This window comes from Diorhabda sublineata, chromosome 3 (assembly GCF_026230105.1).
Source record: "Diorhabda sublineata isolate icDioSubl1.1 chromosome 3, icDioSubl1.1, whole genome shotgun sequence".
NCBI lineage: Eukaryota > Metazoa > Arthropoda > Insecta > Coleoptera > Chrysomelidae > Diorhabda > Diorhabda sublineata.
The window spans coordinates 207,151-233,481 of record NC_079476.1 but is presented as its reverse complement, the minus strand read 5'-3'; the positions used below and the strand labels follow the sequence as shown (position 1 = coordinate 233,481).

Below are 26,331 nucleotides of genomic sequence, written 5' to 3'. Positions count from 1 at the left end.
TTCAACTACCCTTTTCTTCGAATCAATTGAAATACTACTTTCTCTTAAGTGTGAAATAGCTTTTACCCGCGACTTCGCTAGCATCGAATCCATTAAATAAGTATCAGAAATCATTATAATAGAAAAGAATGAATTCTGTAGCTATATTAGGACCTGAGATATAGATCTTTGAATGTAGAAAAATTGCCAAAAATCTACAAAAATCCATAACTCCACATTGAATGTCCGCACCTAGCTCCTCTCCAACTCAACCGATTTAAGTGTTCAAAAACTCAAAAGAAAGAAGGTGTTTTAGCGAGTGTTCTTAAATCAAAACGAACTCTGTAGCTATATTAGAACCTGAGATATAGATCTTTGAATGTAGAAAAATTGCCAAAAATCTACAAAAATCCATAACTTCACATTGAATGTCCGCGCCTAGCTCCTCTCCAACTCAACCGATTTAAGTGTTCAAAAACTCAAAAGAAAGAAGGTGTTTTAGCGAGTGTTCTTAAATCAAAACGAACTCTGTAGCTATATTAGAACCTGAGATATAGATCTTTGAATGTAGAAAAATTGCCAAAAATCTACAAAAATCCATAACTCCACATTGAATGTCCGCACCTAGCTCCTCTCCAACTCAACCGATTTAAGTGTTCAAAAACTCAAAAGAAAGAAGGTGTTTTAGCGAGTGTTCTTAAATCAAAACGAACTCTGTAGCTATATTAGAACCTGAGATATAGATCTTTGAATGTAGAAAAATTGCCAAAAATCTACAAAAATCCATAACTCCACATTGAATGTCCGCACCTAGCTCCTCTCCAACTCAACCGATTTAAGTGTTCAAAAACTCAAAAGAAAGAAGGTGTTTTAGCGAGTGTTCTTAAATCAAAACGAACTCTGTAGCTATATTAGAACCTGAGATATAGATCTTTGAATGTAGAAAAATTGCCAAAAATCTACAAAAATCCATAACTCCACATTGAATGTCCGCGCCTAGCTCCTCTCCAACTCAAGCGATTTAAGTGTTCAAAAACTCAAAAGAAAGAAGGTGTTTCAACGAGTGTTCTTAAATCACAACGAACTCTGTAGCTATATTAGAACCTGAGATATAGATCTTTGAATGTAGAAAAATTGCCAAAAATCCATAACTCCACATTGAATGTCCGCGCCTAGCTCCTCTCCAACTCAAGCGATTTAAGTGATCAAAAACTCAAAAGAAAGAAGGTGTTTCAGCGAGTGTTCTTAAACCAAAAAGAACTCTGTAGCTATATTAGAACCTGAGATATAGATCTTTGAATGTAGAAAAATTGCCAAAAATCCATAACTCCACATTGAATGTCCGCGCCTAGCTCCTCTCCAACTCAAGCGATTTAAGTGTTCAAAAACTCAAAAGAAAGAAGGTGTTTCAACGAGTGTTCTTAAATCAAAACGAACTCTGTAGCTATATTAGAACCTGAGATATAGATCTTTGAATGTAGAAAAATTGCCAAAAATCCATAACTCCACATTGAATGTCCGCGCCTAGCTCCTCTCCAACTCAAGCGATTTAAGTGATCAAAAACTCAAAAGAAAGAAGGTGTTTCAGCGAGTGTTCTTAAACCAAAAAGAACTCTGTAGCTATATTAGAACCTGAGATATAGATCTTTGAATGTAGAAAAATTGCCAAAAATCCATAACTCCACATTGAATGTCTGCGCCTAGCTCCTCTCCAACTCAAGCGATTTAAGTGTTCAAAAACTCAAAAGAAAGAAGGTGTTTCAACGAGTGTTCTTAAATCAAAACAAACTCTGTAGCTATATTAGAACCTGAGATATAGATCTTTGAATGTAGAAAAATTGCCAAAAATCCATAACTCCACATTGAATGTCCGCGCCTAGCTCCTCTCCAACTCAAGCGATTTAAGTGATCAAAAACTCAAAAGAAAGAAGGTGTTTCAGCGAGTGTTCTTAAACCAAAAAGAACTCTGTAGCTATATTAGAACCTGAGATATAGATCTTTGAATGTAGAAAAATTGCCAAAAATCCATAACTCCACATTGAATGTCTGCGCCTAGCTCCTCTCCAACTCAAGCGATTTAAGTGTTCAAAAACTCAAAAGAAAGAAGGTGTTTTAGCGAGTGTTCTTAAATCAAAACGAACTCTGTAGCTATATTAGAACCTGAGATATAGATCTTTGAATGTAGAAAAATTGCCAAAAATCTACAAAAATCCATAACTCCACATTGAATGTCCGCGCCTAGCTCCTCTCCAACTCAAGCGATTTAAGTGTTCAAAAACTCAAAAGAAAGAAGGTGTTTCAACGAGTGTTCTTAAATCACAACGAACTCTGTAGCTATATTAGAACCTGAGATATAGATCTTTGAATGTAGAAAAATTGCCAAAAATCTACAAAAATCCATAACTCCACATTGAATGTCCGCACCTAGCTCCTCTCCAACTCAACCGATTTAAGTGTTCAAAAACTCAAAAGAAAGAAGGTGTTTTAGCGAGTGTTCTTAAATCAAAACGAACTCTGTAGCTATATTAGAACCTGAGATATAGATTTTTGAATGTAGAAAAATTGCCAAAAATCTACAAAAATCCATAACTCCACATTGAATGTCCGCACCTAGCTCCTCTCCAACTCAACCGATTTAAGTGTTCAAAAACTCAAAAGAAAGAAGGTGTTTTAGCGAGTGTTCTTAAATCAAAACGAACTCTGTAGCTATATTAGAACCTGAGATATAGATCTTTGAATGTAGAAAAATTGCCAAAAATCTACAAAAATCCATAACTCCACATTGAATGTCCGCGCCTAGCTCCTCTCCAACTCAAGCGATTTAAGTGTTCAAAAACTCAAAAGAAAGAAGGTGTTTCAACGAGTGTTCTTAAATCACAACGAACTCTGTAGCTATATTAGAACCTGAGATATAGATCTTTGAATGTAGAAAAATTGCCAAAAATCCATAACTCCACATTGAATGTCCGCGCCTAGCTCCTCTCCAACTCAAGCGATTTAAGTGATCAAAAACTCAAAAGAAAGAAGGTGTTTCAGCGAGTGTTCTTAAACCAAAAAGAACTCTGTAGCTATATTAGAACCTGAGATATAGATCTTTGAATGTAGAAAAATTGCCAAAAATCCATAACTCCACATTGAATGTCCGCGCCTAGCTCCTCTCCAACTCAAGCGATTTAAGTGTTCAAAAACTCAAAAGAAAGAAGGTGTTTCAACGAGTGTTCTTAAATCAAAACGAACTCTGTAGCTATATTAGAACCTGAGATATAGATCTTTGAATGTAGAAAAATTGCCAAAAATCCATAACTCCACATTGAATGTCTGCGCCTAGCTCCTCTCCAACTCAAGCGATTTAAGTGTTCAAAAACTCAAAAGAAAGAAGGTGTTTCAACGAGTGTTCTTAAATCAAAACAAACTCTGTAGCTATATTAGAACCTGAGATATAGATCTTTGAATGTAGAAAAATTGCCAAAAATCCATAACTCCACATTGAATGTCCGCGCCTAGCTCCTCTCCAACTCAAGCGATTTAAGTGATCAAAAACTCAAAAGAAAGAAGGTGTTTCAGCGAGTGTTCTTAAACCAAAAAGAACTCTGTAGCTATATTAGAACCTGAGATATAGATCTTTGAATGTAGAAAAATTGCCAAAAATCCATAACTCCACATTGAATGTCTGCGCCTAGCTCCTCTCCAACTCAAGCGATTTAAGTGTTCAAAAACTCAAAAGAAAGAAGGTGTTTCAACGAGTGTTCTTAAATCAAAACGAACTCTGTAGCTATATTAGAACCTGAGATATAGATCTTTGAATGTAGAAAAATTGTCAAAAACTTACAAAAATCCATAACTCCATATTGAATGTCCGCGCTTAGCTCCTCTCCAACTCAACCGATTTAAGTGATCAAAAACTCAAAAGAAAGAAGGTGTTTCAGCGAGTGTTCTTAAATCAAAACGAACTCTGTAGCTATATTAGAACCTGAGATATAGATCTTTGAATGTAGAAAAATTGCCAAAAACCTACAAAAATCCATAACTCCACATTGAATGTCCGCGCCTAGCTCCTCTCCAACTCAAGCGATTCAAGTGTTCAAAAACTCAAAAGAAAGAAGGTGTTTCAACGAGTGTTATTAAATCAAAACGAACTCTGTAGCTATATTAGAACCTGAGATATAGATCTTTGAATGTAGAAAAATTGCCAAAAATCTACAAAAATCCATAACTCCACATTGAATGTCCGCGCCTAGCTCCTCTCCAACTCAAGCGATTCAAGTGTTCAAAAACTCAAAAGAAAGAAGGTGTTTCAGCGAGTGTTCTTAAATCAAAACGAAGTCTCTATATTGAATAGAACCTGAGATATTGAGGATAGAACGTGTGTATGTGAAAAACTCCCATAAGTAGTGTACAGGGGGAAATCGTATTTGAGTATAACTTGAGAATGGTGAAAATTAGATGAAATCCCATGGTTGATGGCTGGTCTATGCATCAATATCTTTCATTGAAAAAAAAAAAAAAATTAAGCAAATCGATTGGGTAGAACGCCTGAACGGACTCGGAATGGAAATCATCAATTTTTTTAATATATAAGATGAATTTATAACAGTCTAGTATGCCGATTAAATTAAATTTTTGGTTTCTGAGATACAGTGTACCGACAATTCAAAGTTATTCATGTTTCAGTAACTAGGAATAAGTGGTTACATTTTTGTATTAATTAGAAATTTGGATCAAATTCAAAATTGCTGATAGAGGGAACGAGTAACATCTTGTTGCTTGATGTATCAAAGCATTATAATAAATGGTGACTGAAAATTGTTGTTCGAGTATGCAATTTCGTGCTAAGGTTTTTAAATGAACACCTTGTTTATATTGTAACTATTTCCTTAACTAATTGTTGGGGAGTAGTAGTCACTTATGTTTTTTAGCCACTTGAATTATTTTTCTTTAATAACGGGTAAAAAAAGAAAAATGAAAGAATAGATTTCAATTTCAATTTCTATATCGTCTACCAGAGACAACAACAATTTTTTTTATAAAAAAGAAGTGACTATTACGAAACAATAATTGATTAACGAAATAAGAAAAATGTCAGATGAAATGAATTATTAGAATTTTTTCATAGAATTAATTCAATATTTGTCACAATGTTCACATGACTGTAATCGCCGAAGAACAATTACTGCTGAACCATTTCATTGCATTCTATGATTTATTCAAATTGAACCACTTCCAAAGTTGCTGAAAATAGCGGCCATTAAAGTTTTTTATTAACAGCAGGAGTGTGTCATGCTTTGCGATTTTATTAGAACAAAAGAATATTATATAAATCATATGTATTACATATTCAATTATGGAACTATAAAATAAATTTGTACGTTACAAGGAACAATTTAGTATCTACGAGCTGGATGAAATCCTCATTTACCTTTTTAAAGAGTCTAAATGTACTTTGTCATACTAACAATAAATCGATTTACCTAATATGGATAGAACGTGTGAATAAAAAATAAAATTTAACTATATGAAATATCATGCATTGTTAGTCATTTTATACACAAAATATGTTTCTAAAATCTCTATAAATTTGTAGTTTGGATTAATAAATTTATTACTGTTTGGCTAAAATAGCCAATAGTTTTCGATTTTTCTCTACCAATACCAAATACTCTGTAAGATCTTAATCAAGATAAATATTAAGAGTGCTATGTAGCATCGAGTGATATGTCCAAAGACTATTTGGTTTGATTTTCTCACCTACATACTAGGATGGTCCTGGTACAACACAGAAAACACAAAAATTTTGGTGGATTTTCAATGTAATCACCTGTACGAAGCCATCTTTTAAGTCTGCGAACAGAAAATAATACGAGAAGACTAAATCTTATGTGCATAAGGTAGCAATTCAAACTTTAATTCATTAATTTTGGTCATTACTATAACGGATGTGTGAGCTGGTGTATTGTCTTTAAAAAACAACACGTTCTTCTTAGTCAATTACGCACGTTTTTGTTTGATTTATTCGCTCAAACGTAGCAATGAGTTCGCAAAAAACTCGCCGTTGATAGTTTTCCTTTTCCAAGATAGTCAATGAGAATTATTCCACGCACATCCCAAAAAAACGACGCAAAAACTTTTCCTACAGATGGAACGATCTTTGGAGCCGGTTCTCTCTTTTCAATTCGTTGTTTTGATTGTTTCTTGTGTGAAATATTTAACCCATGGTTGTCATACGGGGTTATTTTTATTAAATATTGCCAAACACTCGATGGAAACATCTTCACGAAGATGTTTTTGTTCCATTGTAAGCAAATTTGGCACCCATCTTGCGCACATCTTTCTCAGGTCCAAATTTTTAATAATATGCGTTGTCCCGCATTTTTTGAAATGCCTACTATGTCTGCTAGCTCGCGCACTTTCATTCGACACTCATCCAGTACCTCTTGTGGATTTTCTTCAAGATTTCCGGAATGGTCACCTCATTTGGTCGACCATTGCCGTCGACCGTTTAAACTCTTAACTTTAAGGAGCAGTTTCACCTAGAGTAGAATCTAGTTCGACTTTTATATTGGTTCTGCTAATACCTTAAAGCCTTTTTTCAATGTTTACAATTTTAGTGAAAACGTTTACTATTTCAAATTTAAAACATATGCTGTATAGAATGTGTACTTTCTAATACAGTGATATTTTTAAGCGATCTCTAGGTTAGGCCAGATACTTCTGGTACCATCCTCGTGAAGTATTATCACATTTTTGGAAAAAGAGTTGTTTGTTTCAGCCTCTTCTACGATATCACTCAAAAATCTACATTAAAAAATTAAAAGCGACCAATTGCACGTCTAAAATCTTTAACAGTTAACGAACAATTAATATATCAATTGTATGTCCTTGACCGTATCCATATTTAATGGAAAATATATTCTGGATAATATTTTTAATTCATTCTATAATATTTAATATACGTACTAAAAATATACTATGAAAACTTGGAAATTATTGAACATGAAAGTGTTGCCTTGTGAATCATGGAATTTAGTAATACTTTCATATACATTTCCATTCAGTTGCAATCATTTAATGACTCCAATGCATTATCTTATGTCAATACCTAATAATTATTTGACAATTGTTCAAAATATACAATATTATCAGTGCATTAAAGGTCATGACACAACTTCTGAATAAAAACTGCGATTTTACTAACATCGTTAATAGTTGTCTGCTTTTCTTCGTAAGCAAAACATCTTAAACCAATATTCAAAATGAATAAAGTTATTGTGATTTTCTCCTGTTTGCTCGTTGTAAGCATGGTTATTGGAGCTCCTGCAGGTTCGGACGATCAACTATTGGTAGCAGCTAAGCCATTTAATGTTGAAGGTAAGTGAAAATATTCAAGGAACTCTCTTATAAAAAGATATTTTCCAAACATCTCCACGCGTTCCAGTAACGCCAATTTCAACTTTTTCTATTTTGGACTTTTTCTCACTGGTAATTTATAATCATAGTGAAACATTTTTGGATCCATATCGTAGTAAGTAGAGAGGCTTATTCAGAAAAATATTTTGTTCAGAAATGTATAGTTTGAATCGCCACCGTAATGTTTCTAAGCCAAATTATAGAAATGCTGGAGCTGGTAAAACATTTAATCAGACACTTAAACATATCAATTTGACATGTCAGTAAAACTTGAATCACTAAATCGAATCAAATTTTTTTCTCCATATAATTATGATTGATATATTGAAGAAAATAAAAGATTATCACGGAAAAATTCACGATTAAGTTGATTTCAAACATTTCACTTTTTAAAACTCGACAATTAATTGATCGAATTTTTTAAGAAAGCTTGTGAGTTTGTTGGTCATTCGCTAGATACAAAAGTGTCTTCGACTATGTCTTCAGAGCAAGGACGATTCTCTACACTTTCTTAAACGATATAAAATTCTATTGAAAACATTGATATTTAGACAATTCCTTTACCAAATCTAGTATTTCCGATATATTACGATCAAGGTGATTAGTCTTTCCCTTAGGTATATAATTCCATGCCACATCTATCTTATCTCGAGGAGCCTTCATAATTTGGGAAATATACTAAAAAGTTTTCATCTTTCCACTTGAGAGATAAGGATAAATTTTATCCTGATAAATAATATAAGGCGTTAACTCGTTTAAAATGTCCTAAGAAAGGAATCAGAGGAGGTTGAGATATTTCTGTCTGAAGGTGACCTTCATCGGTAAGCACTGATTGAAATTTAGGGTTAGATCACCCTCATTCATCTACGTCGATTTTGTCTATTGTCAAAAGTCTATAAGCACTTGGCATTCAAAGGAACCTTCCATGTTACGTAAACCATTGAGTTGCTGTTGTCGTTATCGATGAAAAATGATTTCTTAGAGCTTAGAAATTTAGGAAATGATATTGGACTTTTGTTGTCTTCATAACATCTGACAAACGTTTATTTTTCCAAGTAATTGTACCGAAAATATCATGGAACAATTGATATTTTTCACCTTTAACATAGAATATATAGAATTGACTATTTTTTTTTTATAATAATAATTATTTATGAAATTATTCTGTTTTTTGTTTTGGTTTTCTTGTATACTTTATTTTATTTTTATATACTACGCATAAAGATTATCAGTAAACGGTGGCAATACCAAAAATTTGGGTCGGTCAGACGAAGTTTTTTCGAAAACAACAAGGAGTTTCAAAAAACAAGTTTCAAAGATGCAGATCGTTGATTTTTACAATTAAAAATGTCGTCATATGTCGAGGTATCACGTTTAATAGATTTAGTTTATAATAAGTCACAATTTAAATAACTTTTAGATTTAAAATTGGATTAATATGATCGAGAAAATGATACAAAAGTTTCATTATAAACGGTTAAAACAACTTGAATACGCTAGTTACTTTCGGCAGTCCATCAGCTCGTAAATATTTTTTGTTTTAATTTCATTCCAAACACCAAACCGATTACGTATTTTTAAATAATTAAATTTTCAAATATTTGTTATATATGTTACACACAGGCCATCTAGGTCAATAGCGTGGTAATAATTTTTTGTTTCTTGCCTTCGCCGTCCACACATCATCTATTTTTGGATCTTCCTTTTTTTCGTGTTCCTGCCTTATTTATATCGGTTATTTTATTTCCTGGTTTGTCCTTCGTCTTATTGACTTCCTCCTTTTTACCTCCTAATGTTCTTTTAAACAATTCCCTCTCCCATATATCTAACTTTTTCTGTTCTACTTTATTCAGTATCCACGTTACTCGAGTTAACCTTGCTTCTTCTATGTTTTCTTCCTCATTGCCATTGTCTTTAATAATTTTCATGCGTTTTCTGATGCGTCATTCTCTTGAACTTTCTCTTCGTTTACTCTTAGTCTGCCTGCACGTACTTTTCAATTATTTTTCCATTGTTGATAAAATAACCAATTTTGCTTTTGTATTTGATGTTCCCGTTGTGTTGATTCCGCTGCTTCGTACTATCCATTCCAGTATTATGTTGAACAACGTAGTAGGTTTCGGTTTAATGTTAATTTCTGTTATGGTACTTGTATTCCAACACCATTCTCTGTGTCTGCTTAAGAATGGATATCTGTTACGGATATTCCAGTTCGAAATCGGCGCTGATATTCTCTCTATATTCTTTTTTATGTACATCAAACATTTGTTAGGCTTTTGAATTCTCAAATCTCATACCCAGTTTTATGCGTACATTTTCCAATTATCAAATACATAAAAATTTTCTCCAATCTACATTTTAATAAGAATAAGTTAAATTTTCTTTAATACTCGTATTAATAATTCATGAAAAGTTTTATTCTAGTTTTTTTTATATCTATCATTACGTCTGTTATCTAAGTACATCATGTTATTTCTAATTGGTATCAGTTATGTAAATAAAATAAATGATTATATTAAATATTATCAATACACAAGAGGTCAAGATATAAATTTTGTATAAAAGCACACATTTTAGTAACATCTTGAATAGTTGTCTATTTTTATTCATAAACAAAATTTCGTAAAGTATTAATATTATCTAAAAATGAATCAACTTTTACTTTTTTCCTGTTTACTTATTATAAGCACAGTTGCTGGAGCTCCTTCAGGAGCGGATGATCAAAAAACGGTACCAGTTAAACCATTCCAAGCTCAAGGTTGGTATCTTGTACTTAAATACTTCTATATAAATTCCAGATTTTAAATATCCTCCCTCTGTTTACTAGCATTGTTTTCTAATTAATCTGCCATCTTATTTCGAATAAACTTAATTACAATGAATTAATTTCCCATTGCCAATTCTCATATTAGCATAGCCTATTCCTATTTCATCTTATTTTTCATTATTAACTTAATCATTTTTATATAATTTTATTTATTAATAAGTGTTGGCGAATCTAAAAATAATTTTAAACTTTTTGTACTTTGTATTTTCAAATAATTTCGATTTTCTACAAAATTAATTCTGCCCTGATTTATATTGATGTACCCGTTGATTGATATACCAATTTTTGAGAACGGATTAGTTCAAATTTTTACGAAACGACGGAATATAAACTTGATATTTGTAGATTGTAATTTACCAATTGAAGATGATACAGAATTTTCGTGCAGAGCTTTGATGCCTAGATATATGTGGAGCGTTAAAGAGAAAAAATGTGTCGGCGAATTTTATGGTGGATGTCATGCTACTATAAATAACTTCAAAACTAAAAAAGAGTGTCAAGAGATTGCTGAACCAGTTTGTTCGAAAATCTAAAATTCTCATTTTTTACATTCCAATATCACAATTAATATCTCAAACAATTAGGTTTGGTAATTACGGTGAATTGGTGAATATTTAATTATGTATTGTTATAATATTTAAATTTAATAAAAATATAATTTATTTGTTATTTTCTAATTTTATTTAAGTTATATAAGCGAGATGTTTCCACCTCGGTAAACAAATAATATTTGTTTACCATAACGAATAAAATGCGCGTTTAATTATTTAAATAAACTGGAGATTAGTATTCTATTTATAAAAATCCAATATTTGACTACGCAAAATAATTTTCAGATAGATAATATAATACAAGACAACTCATCATATTTTATTGATATAAATATCAAAAATAGAACGAAAACAAATTATGGAACAAATTTACCTTTTACATTTTGAATTTCAAAAGTGGATATTTTGAATAATATTCATAAACTGGTTATGGTCCAGTTTTAACGTGATAATTTTTTAAAATTTCATTTAAAAGGTCTTTACATACTTTATTCAATAATGGCACAGTGGATCAATTATTATTTATACCACGTGAATAATTTTTTATCTTTCAGTTTACGAATTAAAAATTACTATTGAGAATTATTAATAATAAGCTGTGGTAATTCACCCTATGTTCAATAAACTTTATCATTAAGTAAAATAGAATAAATTTAAAAAAAAAAACCATTGAGTTGCTGTTGTCGTTATCGATGAAAAATGATTTCTTAGAGCTTAGAAATTTAGGAAATGATATTGGACTTCTGTTATATTCAGAATTGACTATTTTTTTTTTTTTATAATAATAATGATTTATAAAAGTATTCTGTTTTTGTCCTCAATATATCTTATTATTTGGTCCAGTTAAGCAATAAAGTTTTGGTTTTCTTGAATACTTTATTTTATTTTTATATACTACGCATAAAGATTATAAGTAAACGGTGGCAATACCAAAAATTTGGGTCGGTCAGACGAAGTTTTTTCGAAAACAACAAGGAGTCTCAAAAAACAGGTTTCAAAGATGCAGATCGTTGATTTTTACAACTAAAAATGTCGTCATATGTCGAGGTAACATGTTTAATAAATTTAGTTTATTATTATTATTGATAATAAGCTATGGTAACTCACCCTATGTTCAATAAACTTTATCATTAAGTAAAAAAGTATAAATTTGAAAAAAAAGGATTATTTTACTACCTATTACCATGGTCGTTAACCATTTTTCTGTGAAAAATTCTTCCCCTGTGCTTTTTATCGTTTCTTCTTGACTTCCAGATTTTCTTGATCTGTCTCTTCTTCTTTGTCAGATGTACCATTTCCATTTATGATTTCAATTATTTCTTGTATCGATTAAACGTTCAGATTCTTTCTCATTCTTTTATTTTTTATTTTTGTTACGAGCGGGACTTTTCTAAATCTTCCGAGATATAGACTAATTCTAGATTTTTGATATTTTTTTATTTGCTCGTTTAATCACGTCATTCATGACGATGTTAAATGGCTCTAGGCTCAAAATTCCTCCTTATGTTAACAACATTCACTGGAAAATAACTTGACGACACGTTATCTGTTCTGACGTATTTAGATTTTTCGAATATGGACTAATTATTACTTGAACGAGTTTTCGGGGTATATTTTTATTATGTAACCCTTCTCTGACTATTTCTCTTCGTATTTGGTTGACAGTTTTCTTTATATTTCTAAATGCTTCGTACATTCTGACATTTGTTTCCTTAGTTTTCTCTATAAATTGTTTTATTATAAATATGTGGTCATGTATGTCTTTTTTCAAAGTTTTCCTTCGATAATTATCGCAGAGCCGTTTTCTTGTGAATTGGAACAACGTATTCCATAATCTATTGATACCTTTCCATCGTTTCATGGCTATATTTTTCAATATTTCTCCTGTAGCACCATCATGTCCAGCTGGCTTCCTAATCTAAGCTTTATAACATCATCTTATATCATCCTCTTGTTTCTCATTTCTCAGCTTTTACTTATTTTATTCCTAAACGATCTTTCCAGTCAATTAGTTCTCGAAGTAGGTTTTATTTCTATCTATTACGTAATTTTCCATTTCCATTTTCATCTTTGGTCTTTTGCTCATTTAGAGATCGCAGATTTTCATTGTCCTTCAAAATAGCTTCTGATTTGTGTGGAAATTATTATCTAATTTACCCCCTAAGTCTTCCCATAACTTTCTTTTTGCTTCTCTCACAAAAATTGTACTTTATTGCGTTATTAGTTCTTTTTTTTTATATTTACATTTAACCATGCTTTTATAGAAGCAGTGGTTGGTAAATTAGATTACTCAAGTATCTAAATTATGACCAATTTAAGTAAAATTCAAAGAATAAAAGTTTTATTTTGATAGGACGTGGAAATAAAACTCATCAACAAGTATGCGATTTGTTTGATGCAAGGTACCTCGTCAGACCTATCAGTCGGTTAATAGTTAACACAAAAAAATAGAGAATCAGGTTGTTGTTTCTTTCAGGATTCATGTAACAGTAATAAGATTTTAAACGAGTGCTTTCCTGAGACTTGGATTTGTACACAATCAATAGAGTACACTAGATATAGAAAATATTTTTTTACAGCTGATGTTTCGTGTGAACTAAACAACTAATATTTTCAGACTGTCGCCTGCCAATAGAAGAAGAATCAGACTATAAATGCAGAGCCTTACATCCTCGTTATAAATGGAGCGTTTCCGATAATGATTGTGTAGATGCATTTTATGGTGGATGCCGTCCTACTAGGAACAACTTCGTGACTAAAGAAGAATGTCTAAAGGTGGCCAAACCAGTCTGTTTAAAAACATAAAATTCGATGACATATAAACCCCATTATAATTATAAAAATTTTTTTAATGATCATTAAATTTTTTTCAATTCTAATATATTTTTTTCTTTTAACTTATTAGTGGTAAGAAAGTGGTTAAAGGATAATGGATTATTCGTTAGGCTATAGGTTAATATGATTATAAATGTTGCCTGGTACCTTTTGGTGAGTTTTTGTGACGCATTTTTACCAGGTTATAATGTCATTGAAGCTTTTTGGATACGACAAATAGTTTTTATACATTATTTTTATCTTTTTAGGACGTGAAAGTGTGTCATAATCAGGTTAAATCTAAAAACTATGTGCCTTCTTTTTGTATCTTAATTTGAAAAAGTCACTGATCGAGCAGGCATTTGACTCGAATGAGGTGGTCATCGTCGCTGAGGATGACTACTTTTAACATCTCGAGAAAATGTATACTTAAAACGAGAAAAGTACATTCGAATGATCATTTTCCGAGTTTTGTTGATTCGATTCATGGTTTTAGATAAAACCTGGAATCACCACAACACTCCTAAAAAGAAAAACTGTTCCAAAATAATCAAAGATAGTTTCATTGGTCTGAAAAGAGATTGCTCTTTGATGGCTGAGAACTTTGTTTACAAAGAGTTAAAGAGATTACAACATCGCTAATCTAAGTGCATAGACTTTTAATAGAAAAATGATAATGGAAAATATGTCTTGTTTCTTTGCTAGGTCTGAAACATATTGACAAAATCTCTTAGTTCGATTATTGTATATTTAATTATTATTTTTTCGACACTTCCTACAGATTCCCCATTGTTACTAATTCGTCTCCTCCCTAAAGCCGGTCCTGCCTAGATGTACTTGACTTACTGTTCATAAACGGCGGAACCCGTTTGATGTTTGTTGTTTTATTTATTTATTTTGTTTCTTCATTTTTCTAAAATTCTTAAGAAATTAGTATCGATATACATATAAGCGGGTTCGATTAGCGCAGTTTAGTTAAGTTTATAATAAATAGTCGTAGTGAATAAAAAGAATTAGCAAAGTAATCGAAGAATTTGAATAAAATAGTTAAGTGATAGTGATAAGTGAATTATAATAAGTTAGTGTAGTGTAAATAATTTGAGTACGTAAGAGACGTAAGATGTAAGAAAAACATTACAGTATTTAGAACAATTTCTTGTCTTATTTTAGGGTCTATACAGGGTGTCTCACGACGAGTTGAAACTATCTGTATATGGCGAAATATTCGTGTAGTAATATCATGAAAATTTCTAAGTTTGGGTTTTCGGATACGATCTTTTTAATTAAAATATTTTCAAAGATGGCCGACTTCCGGTTCTACCGAAAGTCGACTGTAACTTTGTTATTTTAAATAGAGCACCCTATATATTAAAACATATTTGAAATCTACGTAAAATTTTAGTATACTTTTGTCTGAAAACTTTTCCCGAAAAATGCATACTTTTTGAGTTATTGATTTTTTTGTAAAAAATTCAACCCTTGCAGACCCTTATAAATTATTTTTTTACAAGGATTCCCTTAAAGATATGAAAATGGTTTCTATTCGGTTGCTTTTAGCAAGTTCAGTCGTATTTGAAATTATGTTGTAAAATTTTTCATTTTATACAGGGTGTGTATAAAAAGTGTTCAAAGTTTAAAATCATAAAAAAATATGCATTTTTCGGTGTTCTATTCAAAATAACAAAGTTACAGTCGACTGTTGAAAATATTTTAGTTAAAAAGATCGTATCCGAAAACCCAAACGTAGAAATTTTTATTTTACTATGAGTATTTTACCATATACAGATAGTTTTAATTCGTCGTGAGACACCCTGTATATTCCATACAAGAACTAGATAACGCACAAAGCACTTTTAAAACCTGATAAGCCCTGTTAACTTCTCATCTCTGATTTGATTAAATAGTTTTTTAACGTCGTAGCTTTTTGATAAAAATTCCTCTAATTAATTTGAATCGTTGTAGTTCGTGAGAAAATTCTCTACAACTTATATATATATTGGAATATTTGGTTTTGGATACACACAGGATGTAACAAAGCTATACATCATCCGGTTGTGATCTTAGAACCACTTCTACAGGCTTTTAGGAACATTATCACTGCCAAGGCTTCAAAGATTAAGATCGAATCCACCAGGCCCATATCGACAAGATGTAAAATCTCCAAGAGATGTCTCAATATTCCATTACATGGCAGGATCACCACGTGATGGACTTAATCTATAACATAATGATCTCCAACTTCTAGTTGTAATTTGGTCAACAGTCACCATAGATGATTAATGATCAGATCACCATTCCGCTCCGCCTCTCAGTGAATACAAGAATGGAATTTTAATGGGTTATGCTTTCTAAAATCAGTTATATACTTTTTTCTTACCAAAGAAACTTCTAAGTGGAAAAGAGAAAACATACGTTGGAATAAGAAAAATTTTTATTATCAATATTTAATAATATTTCATTGAAAATTTTATTTTGTCGCACAAACTGGTTTGGCCACCTTCAGACATTCTTCTTTAGTCTGGAAGTTGTTCTTAGTAGCATGGCATCCACCATAAAATTCATGAACGCAATCATTATCGGAAACACTCCATTTATAACGAGAAAATAAAGCTCTGCATTTGTAGTCTGAATCGTCTTCTATTGGTAGGCTACAGTCTGGAAATATCATCGCCTTAGATTATATAAACTAGTGGTAGTTTGGAAAGAATATTTCCAATAATTGCCGATAAATTCTTCTACTGCAAAAATTAACGAATGGAACAAATATAAACATTCATATTAATAAAATATAATAAGGAGTCTTGTAATATATTTATTTGCCTAAAATTATCTTACGTATTCAACTTTATGGAAAGAATATCATAATGAATTGTGTTATGACATCGAAAAAAATGTGATACTCTTATTTATTATAACTTTATTGAACTAAATTTATTATAACAATAACATCCATTAAATGTAACTGAGGTACCAATTAAAGAATTCATGGAAAAATTATTGTTTAAAGGATGACTACTGATTTGGAGCGTATCCCAATTGAAAAATTGTAATTTTATACTGTCGAACAAACAGGTTTAGCAACTTGTAAGCATTCTTCTTTAGTTTTGAAGTTATTTTTAGTAGCATTACATCCTCCATAAAATTCGCTGACACAAGTTTTTTCTTTAGCGCTCCACATAAATCGAGGCAACATAGCTCTGCATGCTAACTCTGAATCGTCTTCTATTGGCAATGAACAATCTAGAAATATTAATTTTTCATTCTTCTCTTTATAAAAATTTCGATCAATTCTTTTATGATTTAGCATTAAAATTTATTTTAAGACTACTTGATATGAAACACAAAGTGAACAGAAAACTTTCGAAGCCAAAGATGGATTGAGACGAAAATAGGGCCCATCTTTCTCAATATATTTATAGATCACATCATTGAAGATAATAGGCTACAGATAAATATAAGAAAAAGCTGATAATAATAGTGAAAGAACAAAGAAACATATTGTATCAAACATGCAATAACACATAATTATGGGAACCACAAAACAATAAAAAGAACAGAAAAGGCCATAAAAACTGAATTTACTGACAAGAAAAACTGAAATTACAATATTCCAAACAGTTTTCAAACCAATGAAATACTGAAGTAAAACGTGGTGCTCAAAGAAAAATAGAGAATCGAATCTAATTAAGTTGGAATTTTTGGAACCGATATTTATATTGAATACACTGTTTAGACCACTACTGCCCACGTCTTCAGAGACTAGAGATAAACAGTTTATCTTTAGTCTCTGAAGAGGATAACTTGGTTATCGGAACGCGCTTCGGACAGTGTTATCGTGAGTGTTGGTGTGGTGGTGGTCTAAACAGTGTATTCAATCGAATCTAATAGTTATAGACATGAAATGTTAGAGGGAAGTAAAAACAAAAATAAAGCGCCTCTTAGATTTCATAATTTGTATGGTGGGGCCATAAAAATAATAGGGAGGCCAAGATGGTTAATGATAAGGATATAACGAAATTTGACATTAAAATTACATTGCAAAAAATTTAGCATAAGATTGAAAGATGCTGTTTATATGCTGTTTGAAGGTAATGAAATTTCTTTTTCCTACGACCACTTTTGAAAATGATAGTTTGCACAGTCATTTTTACCTAAGAAAGTAGCTCATTTCACACAAGTATCTACTAAAAAATAACAAAACATACATGTATTGAAATGCTTCTTTTTCTTATCTCATATATGGTCTTGAACGATAGAGAGAATACACAAATACAATGTAAATCTGGCTGGATGTCTAAACGCAAAAGGCCAATTTTAAGAAGACTAAAGAAGTAGACAATATGATTTTTTGAGGTTATATTAGTGTTTACAATAAAAATTGAAAGTTTGTTTTGATTCATAATCATTCTTATCTTATAATTTTTGTCATCTCTATGATTACAAAATTAAAAATATTTTGTAGGGTTTTTTAACTTTTCAGCACACGTGTTTATATACTTTTCAACACATGTGTGATATTGTTTAATTGACTTTCTTATTTAAAAAATACGTTTTTTTGAAAAATGTACGTGGTCGAAGGAAAACTAGTGTACACAACTCGTTGGAAAGTGTATTTCGCACTCGTTACGTTTAAGCACTCGCTGTTACGCGGCTCCTATCACAAAATTCTTGAATTGGAGGTGGAATGGTATACAAAATGTCTTTGTGTATTTTTAGTTAACAGATTTGAACTATAATTTTATTGTACCAGTTTCTAGCAAATATAAAACATATGTATTATGTTTACTCTCTATATAAACAATAAAGAAAATATTTAAATAGTTTTCCTGCTTTTTTTTAACGGTTGATTTTAATAAATAATATATTTTTTATATCTAATACTAATCGCTTAAAATTTGCATTTTTTATAATATATAAAAATACGTCTATTTGGAAACTTAATCTATAATTAAATCTATTAAACTCCAAATTATTTGAGATAAAATAATTTCAGAATTGACTCAGAATAAAGTAAAGGAGCGTTTCTAAGTTAGTCTAACCTAACCTAACCTAACAAAATTTGCCCGCTTTTATAACAATCTTATGGTCTGAAAACAAAATTACGAACACTTAAAATGCATTATGCAGCTATTTTATTAAATCAAATTGTGTGAATAATTATGTGAACCTTGTCCTAAGTCACTATCAAGTATAATAAGTTTTACTAGTTCATAATAAGAGAAAGAATGCCGTAATAATTACCCGTCAGACGTGAAGATTGAGCACAATATAAAAATCTAACAACTAATTTAAGAATAAATTTGACCAAATAGAAGAAAAAAGGCTCAGTTAACTTGAAAATTGACAATGCAAATTAAATTGTTGTAGCAGAATAATTGTATATCGGATAGAAACAGTCAACTTTGTTAAAAAAATTAATATTGTTATCCAAAATTGATATACTAACCTGCAACTTGGAATGGTTTCACTGCTACCAATGTTGCGTCATCCGCGCCTGATGGGGCTGCTGCAACCATGCTTACAACAAGTAAACAGGAAAAAATTACTATTATTTGATTCATTTTCAAAATATATTTCCAAATTTTACGATGTTTAGCGTATGAAAAGAAGCAGACAACTACTATCGATATTACAAAAATGTGGGTTTTTATAGAGAAGTTAAGACGTGACCTTTTATATATTGATAATACATATTCCAATAATTTATCCTATGTTTGTGTAATTGATATAATTATGAGGAAAGAGAGCCTAATGGTAGCTAAACCAATTTGTTAAACAATTTAAAATTTCCAAAGACATTATAACTAATGTCGTAATGTTTTTTTAAATATCTATTTTCGAATTTCAACAAATTCCTAATCAATAAGCAAACAACCACCATTCCTGGAATATAATTTGAGTTATATTTTATCCCGACAATAATTAGTACAGCAATTAAATTGAGTGATTGTTTTTCCACTCACTGTTATCATATTTTAATGTAATAAATTTGATAATAATTATAAAATAATAAATGATAATGAATTAGTGAAATTAGTGTAAAGTATTGTTTTTGTCCTCAATTTTGTAGGATTATATTTATATTATTTGGGCTCGTCCAACAATAAACTTTTTGACATTTTACGTAACTTATTTTTATAAACTAGTAATAAAGATTATGTCAATTAGTGTCAATATAAAACTAATTTTTAGATGATTTACGTTAAAAGGGCCAAAAATTGAACATTTCTTTCGTGTGTGAAATGAAAACCTGTTCCATGCATGCTCTACATCCCACATTAGTTCATAGGACTATCCAGTATTTCGTATAGGTTTTCGGAAAAGTATAATGTACAACACGTACGTAAACTGCATTTTTCATACTTGAATGACAAGCTTCGGTTTAACATCTTGTTGAAACAGCCTCCTTCCCGGCATTAAATACACTATTCTGGTTTAAATAAATAAATTGGTAAATATTCACTAGTAAGTTTTTGTGTTCACAAAAATCTTTACGGATTTATTTTTGTTTTAAGCAAATTTTCTATTATAACTTTCATATGAATTCGTATTTATTTGGGGAACAGAACGAATGGAATAGAACAGATTCCTGTTTGGTTATATTTTAAAAAATATAAATTCAGTTTTTTTTTTTTTGGTTTGTTAGAGCATAAGCTCTAGTCAGCTCCATTCTTATCTTTGATTTACAGTAATTTGAGTTGTTTCCAATTTTTGTTCGGTACGCAGTTAATGCGAATTTATTATTTTTTCAATAAATTTATTTGTTGCCGAAACTTGTTTATTGTTCTTAGCAAAAAATATTAATTTGGATAATCCTGTCCAGGAATTTTTATTTATAATTTAATTCATAAGGTGTGTCCAGCTTTTCCGCATTTTTCTTTAATTTTTAACTCCGTTCGTTAAAAAACTGATGACGTCGAATTTGATATAAATTGTTCACCCCATCTGAGTACCAGTTATTTATATACTTTAACTTCCCGAGGAAGAGTCTCCTGCCGGGGATTTAAGCTTACAAATTAGTGATTTGATTGTCTTCCCCGTCATTTCAACAACTATTAAGATCCAAGCTCTTAAAAATTATTATATATTTCACTTTTTAGTTGCTTAAAATACATTTTTTTTTTTTCAATTGGAAATCCTGTATGTAGAAGTATTCTAAATTCAACTATCCTTTTAGGCATTTTTTAATATCAAATTTAGCAAGACCTGTAATAACATTGAACACAATTATCTGTAGTACTAACAACAACATTTTTATTTTAGATGTTAGGAAAGTCAGGATATTACTTAGTTTCAATTAGTGATTGAAAAATCAAAATACCTCTTTACCATTTTTCCGACAGCAAAATTCCACAGCAATTGTGACTTTTTCACATTGATGCTCGGGAAAAACGTTGTTCATTTGATGACAAGGACAGTAATAAACTAATTTCAAAGTCCTTCGAGTAGAGTCCTTGTTAAATGAAAGATTTACAGATACAATACATTTATTTGAAAGGCCTTATCCCAACCAATATAAAAGTTGAACTAGATTCTAATCTGGGTGGGACTTCTTCTTAGTTATGAACAGTAAAATATTCGGTAGCTGAGTTTGAACGAGGTGGTACGACCTCAACGCACTGGTCGACCAAATGAGGTGGCGACTCCAGAAATGTTGAGGATAATCATCGATTGAAAGTGCGCGAGCTAGCAGACATAGAAGGCATTGCAAAAAGTGCGATACATCGCATATTAACTGAAAATTTGGACATGAGAAAGTTATGCGTAAGATGGATGCATCGTATGCTCATAATCAACAAAATTTGAGTGTTTCACAGAAATAAAGTCGTTTCATAACCATGGATGAAACGTGGTTTCATCGCTTAACACCTAAAACAAAAGAAAAATCAAAACAATGGACCGGAAAGGTAGAACTGGCTCTAAAGAAGGCAAAGAACGTTTCATCTGCAGGCAAGGTCATAGCATCGGCTTTTTGGGATGCGCGTGGGATAATTTTCATTGACTATCTTGAAAAAAAAGAAACCTTGGATAAGAAAAAAGAATTTAATAGTTATTTTAAGGAGCTTGACGGTTCTTATTATAAAAAAGGTATCGAACTGATTGAACATCGCTGAGAAAAGTGTATGAATCTAAAAAAAGATTACGTCGAAAAATAAATATATTTTCTCCCAAAATTGAAAATTGTTGTGTTTTCCTTTTTGGCCCAGTTTTCCAAATTTTGCTCAAGATCAACAATTCAGGAGAAATAAGTTGCTCTAAAAATTATTATAAATACTTATAAAATAATATGACACAAGAAAGGTCGTCTCTAATTATCTCTAGAATATTTAAATTCTCCATAAAAAAATTGATTTTACTAAAGTTGACAATTCTGCTTCCTGGATAGCCACAAAAGTTACGAGTTTATGGTTAATCAATAGGTCTTTGCAGGAGGACTGATTATTTATTTTTCGTTTCACGTTTTTTTCAAGTTTAAGTTGTTAAATTGTAAGTATTTTCAGAATGAATATTGTTTTTTTTACTATCATAATCTTACAGGATAAAAAAACTTTATTATAAAAACTTTTATTTGCATTTTCATTGTTTTACTTTCTGTTCTTGGACGGGTAGATGAGTTTATCTTCATATTAATTATTTCTAAAAAGGATACATATAACTCCAAAGTATCCATATCAATTACATAATAGTAGGAAAAATTATTTCATCAAATGTTATCAATATACAAGAGTTCATGACCTGACTTTTGTATAAAATGACATATTTTAATAATATAGTGAATAGTTGTCTGGTTTTTTTCATAAATAAAACATAAACTACTGATATAATTTGAAAATGAATCAACTTGTCATATTTGCCTGCTTACTCATTGTTAGCATTGTTGCTGGAGTTCCTTCAGGAGCGGATGATCAACAACCATTCCAAGTTGAAGGTTTGTATCTTATTTTAGATATTTCTTCACTCTTTAAATAATTATTAGTTTAACATGATCTTTTTTGCGACAATTATTCAAAATTCAAAAGAATATATAATCTTCTCTTTCGTGTTGTAATGTTTTTTTTTCTTATTTATTTATACTATTTCTATTTGTGAAGTGAATTTATAAACAGTATTTCACGCAATAAATTTATTTAAACACTTACACTATGACTTTTAATTATAAACTAACTCACTCTGCTAAACACGCTCGATTTTATATCAGAAACGACATTTCTAGAAATCTAGAGAATAAAGAAACAAAAACAAATAAATAAAAAGATATTGACAGTACCGGCTTCAAGGCCTATGTCGTACTACATTTAACTCCGAACGAATTTTCTAGACTATGGAATTGAAAGTTTCAATTGTCGTTGTCAAATAGTTCTGTTATTAGAAAGTTAATATCATATCTATGTTTTTAGATTGTACTAAGGTGTATGGAGGCTCTTCCGAAGTCGCTTGCGCAGCATTACTTCCACGGTTTTATTGGAACGTTACAGAAAAGGATTGTGTCGAGGATTTAGGTGCATGTTTTAACACTAGAAATAATTTCAGAACTAAAGATGATTGTATAAAAGTGGCAAAACCGATATGTTTAACAAACTAGATTTTTTTAAAATAAATTCAAATTGATATATCTACATCAAAAGTTTTCATTTACCTAAACTCCTCCAAAACCCTTAACCTATTGGAGTGGGTTATAACCGTCACTTTTCATACAAGTTCCTTGGTGCGTTTCAGCCTGCGGAATGTGACTCGATTATCGAGAAGTTCCAACATTTCTTTATTTATATTGTCATGGAGTCGTTCTTCGTGACATTCAGCAATCTAATTATTTCTTCTCTTGCAGTTTTCTTCTTGGTGTAGATCTTTATCGCGGATATAACACGGGGCGTGAACCATATTCCTTAGTATTCGGTTATGAACTCTTTGAAGGAAATTATAATTACTTTGCCTTGTACAGTGTTGAGTGTTTGTACACTAGGTCGTGAGAATCTTTCTAGTGACCAATATAGTTTCAGTTTCTCTGTTTTCTTTTTGATATGCTCCTACCACTTTAGTTTAGTATCCAGATGTAGTCCTAGATATTTGATCGTTTTCGTATTTCTTTAGTGTAACTAGGAGATTGTTTATCTTCTTATAGGTAAAATTGGTATGTGCAGATATTCCCTCATTGATTTTAATACGTCAACTGATTCTTCAAAAGCTATTATTGCAGTTTCGTCTTTTAATTTATCATTTTCCGTAACAGGGATATGAGAAGTATATAACAGGTACAGTATAGGTCACTGCTTTAATCAGTCCAAGCTCTGGATATTCATTTTCTTGTTCAACTCTGAATGTGGGTTCTTTCAGGTAAATATTTTCTGATTTTTAGGAAAAAACACTAATGCCACGCTTTACCAAATGCTTTTGCAATGTCTAAAAAGACAGCTGAGCTTTTAATTTTCTCCAAGAGGTGTCTATTATATTTGTTGTACGATGTACTTTATCTATCGCGAAATGTCTGTTGCGGAAGCCAAACTGATGGGATTGAATCATTTCGTTTTGTATTTTTAAGGTGGATTAGGGCACCAACGGACACAGTCAGAGACAGTCAATTCAAGATCGTTGCCTCGGGATCTCAGTAAGAGTGGTGGGCACTACCGTATCGTGACAAAAAATAGACGTTAACGTGTGCGATACTGTCCTCGTCTGATAGAAATCTTTCCTCTAAAAGTAAAAGTTTAAGGTTAAAAAGAAAGAAAAGGGCACTGAGGAATGGAGCTGGAGAATATCTTGAGTGGTCAACTAATTCGAAGTAAAATTCGTGACATTATCCAAGAATATCTTTATCTTGCGAGTTGTTTCGTTTCAGGATTGTAGGGATGGATCCAAATTTAATCTACGATTACGAATCGACACGAAAAATCCAACTGATTTTGCTCAAACACTCGTCGTCAGACAAGCTGATACAGTCACGATTGAATTTAAAATGTTCGAGTCGTATATGATGGTACAGAGACTTCGTACACAGTGTCAAACTCCTTTTTATTTTGCGTAGACGTATTGTCTCTAAAAAACAAACATTTAATGACAGTTGTAGACATAATTTTTCCTATTTGAAGAAAAATTTTCACTTATACGATTGTCAAACAGAAACTAAGCATCCAGCATGAATGAAATTTTAGTAAGAATCCCCTTCCCTCGCCACACACCTTTGCCGCTTCCATCGACTTAAATGGGATCCCTTTCAAAGCAGATCTTTTTCTAACCTTCCAAGGAAATCTGATCAGACCCGTTGACGCAAGAGCTTTTGGTCAAGAGTCAGATTTTTTGGCACTAACTTCGCACAGACTTTTGTAATGGGTAATTCCTTGTTTACAGCCTCGGCAATCATCCGGATAATCTTGTAAATACAAATACATCGAGTGTTAATTTTGCATCTAGCAGACTTTCTATACGAGATTGCACGATGGACATCGGCTCGCATTCTTTCGGTTGCATTGGTCTAATGAAGGAATTAGTTGAACTGTGGTCTACTAGAACTGTGGGGTATCGAAATTTGCCGAAGAATCGTCTAGATTGTGCTGTCTTAATCGAAGCGAAGTACCAGAATCCCAAAATTAAGATTCTAATGATCCATACGGATATGCCCTTTGAGTTGAAACGCATTCAGCTCACGATTCGTCTTTCCTTCCCCATAACAATTAACAAATCGCAAGATCAATCTTAAATTGTTCGTGGTCTCATCATGATCAGTTCTACGTGTCATGTTCACGTGTCGGTAAATCATCAAAAACACAAAATGTCGTACATCACAAGATGATTGAACGAAGATAATTACAACAAGCTGCACAATAAGTACTCGTACATAGTTTTGTTTATTCATCTGATACGCGATTTATAAACATAATTTTTGTACTTTTTTATTTGTACAATTAGGCCCCTTTCACACCAAACGAATCCGAATCAATCTGGATCACTCCGAATCAAGTTGAATCTGATTCGTCATCTCCACTCTTTCACACCAGCTGAATCAACCTGAATAATTCTTACCTGGAATGTTTAATTCTTCGCCAATTTTCCTCCTCACAGAAGATATGAGATTTCTGTTGCTGTGATTTTTATCACTGGCGTCATAAATCGCACTAATTTCTTTAACTTTTAAAATTCATAACTCCACGTCCATCTCGTTTGGTTGTTGATGCAAGACTGACCGGATGAGGAATCTGACAGGTTGAATCAAGTGCGACCTCGAATCAAACCTGATTGAACCAGTTGAATCAAGTGCGACCTCGAATCAAACCTGATTGAACCAGATTCGTCCGGTCTGAAGGCGGGAAAACAGTCCCTTTACATTTAAACGGAGCGCTCGAAGCCGAATCTTGGTCAATCAGCTTCAACTTGATTCGGACTGATTCTGATTGATTCGGATTCGTTTGGTGTGAAAGGGCCCTTATTTATGATACATCTCTTTTCCTTTATAACTTTCATGTTTTTGGTTGGTATTCAAATTACTCTTCAATTCATGTTATGCCATTTTCGTCTCTATTTTATTTAATATTAATAATTTTTAGATACATCTAATTTCAACGTATTATTTTTATTCCATATCAATTACCCAACCATAGGATAAATTAGTGAAATATCAAAACAAAAAAGGTGAAAGGTCATCATCTAACTTCTGTATAAAAACAGATATTTTAGCAACAGTTGTCTGCTTTTCTTCGTAAATATAACACTGTTAACTACTAATTTGAAAATGAATCAACTTGTAATTTTTTCCTGCTTACTTGT

The 26,331-nt window shown here is 31.4% G+C and overlaps 3 protein-coding genes across 4 annotated transcripts; 2 read left to right on the top strand and 1 right to left on the bottom strand.

Moving 5' to 3' along the window:
* The first annotated feature begins 7,191 nt into the window (after positions 1-7,191).
* LOC130441428 (kappaPI-actitoxin-Avd3c-like) lies at positions 7,192-13,590 on the top strand. Its single transcript, XM_056775115.1, has 2 exons — positions 7,192-7,344; positions 13,379-13,590. The coding sequence occupies exons 1-2, from the start codon at positions 7,230-7,232 to the stop codon at positions 13,564-13,566; spliced, it is 303 nt and encodes a 100-aa protein (XP_056631093.1). The 5' UTR covers positions 7,192-7,229; the 3' UTR covers positions 13,567-13,590.
* Positions 9,966-10,879, top strand: LOC130441429 (PI-actitoxin-Axm2a-like). Its single transcript, XM_056775116.1, has 2 exons — positions 9,966-10,141; positions 10,556-10,879. Exons 1-2 carry the CDS (start codon positions 10,030-10,032, stop codon positions 10,741-10,743), a joined length of 300 nt encoding a protein of 99 aa, XP_056631094.1. The 5' UTR covers positions 9,966-10,029; the 3' UTR covers positions 10,744-10,879.
* A 2,398-nt stretch (positions 13,591-15,988) lies between the features above and the next one.
* LOC130441422 (U-actitoxin-Avd3h-like) lies at positions 15,989-19,222 on the bottom strand. 2 transcript variants are annotated; one of them, XM_056775103.1, is made up of 2 exons: positions 19,022-19,222; positions 15,989-16,230 (listed from the first exon to the last, which is right to left on the bottom strand). In XM_056775103.1, the coding sequence occupies exons 1-2, from the start codon at positions 19,134-19,136 to the stop codon at positions 16,043-16,045; spliced, it is 303 nt and encodes a 100-aa protein (XP_056631081.1). In that variant the 5' UTR covers positions 19,137-19,222; the 3' UTR covers positions 15,989-16,042. The 2 variants fall into 2 exon arrangements, with proteins under 2 accessions (XP_056631081.1, XP_056631079.1); XM_056775101.1 differs by lacking the exon at positions 15,989-16,230 and adding an exon at positions 16,476-16,815 and having other exon boundaries at positions 19,022-19,220.
* Between the last annotated feature and the right edge of the window lie 7,109 nt (positions 19,223-26,331).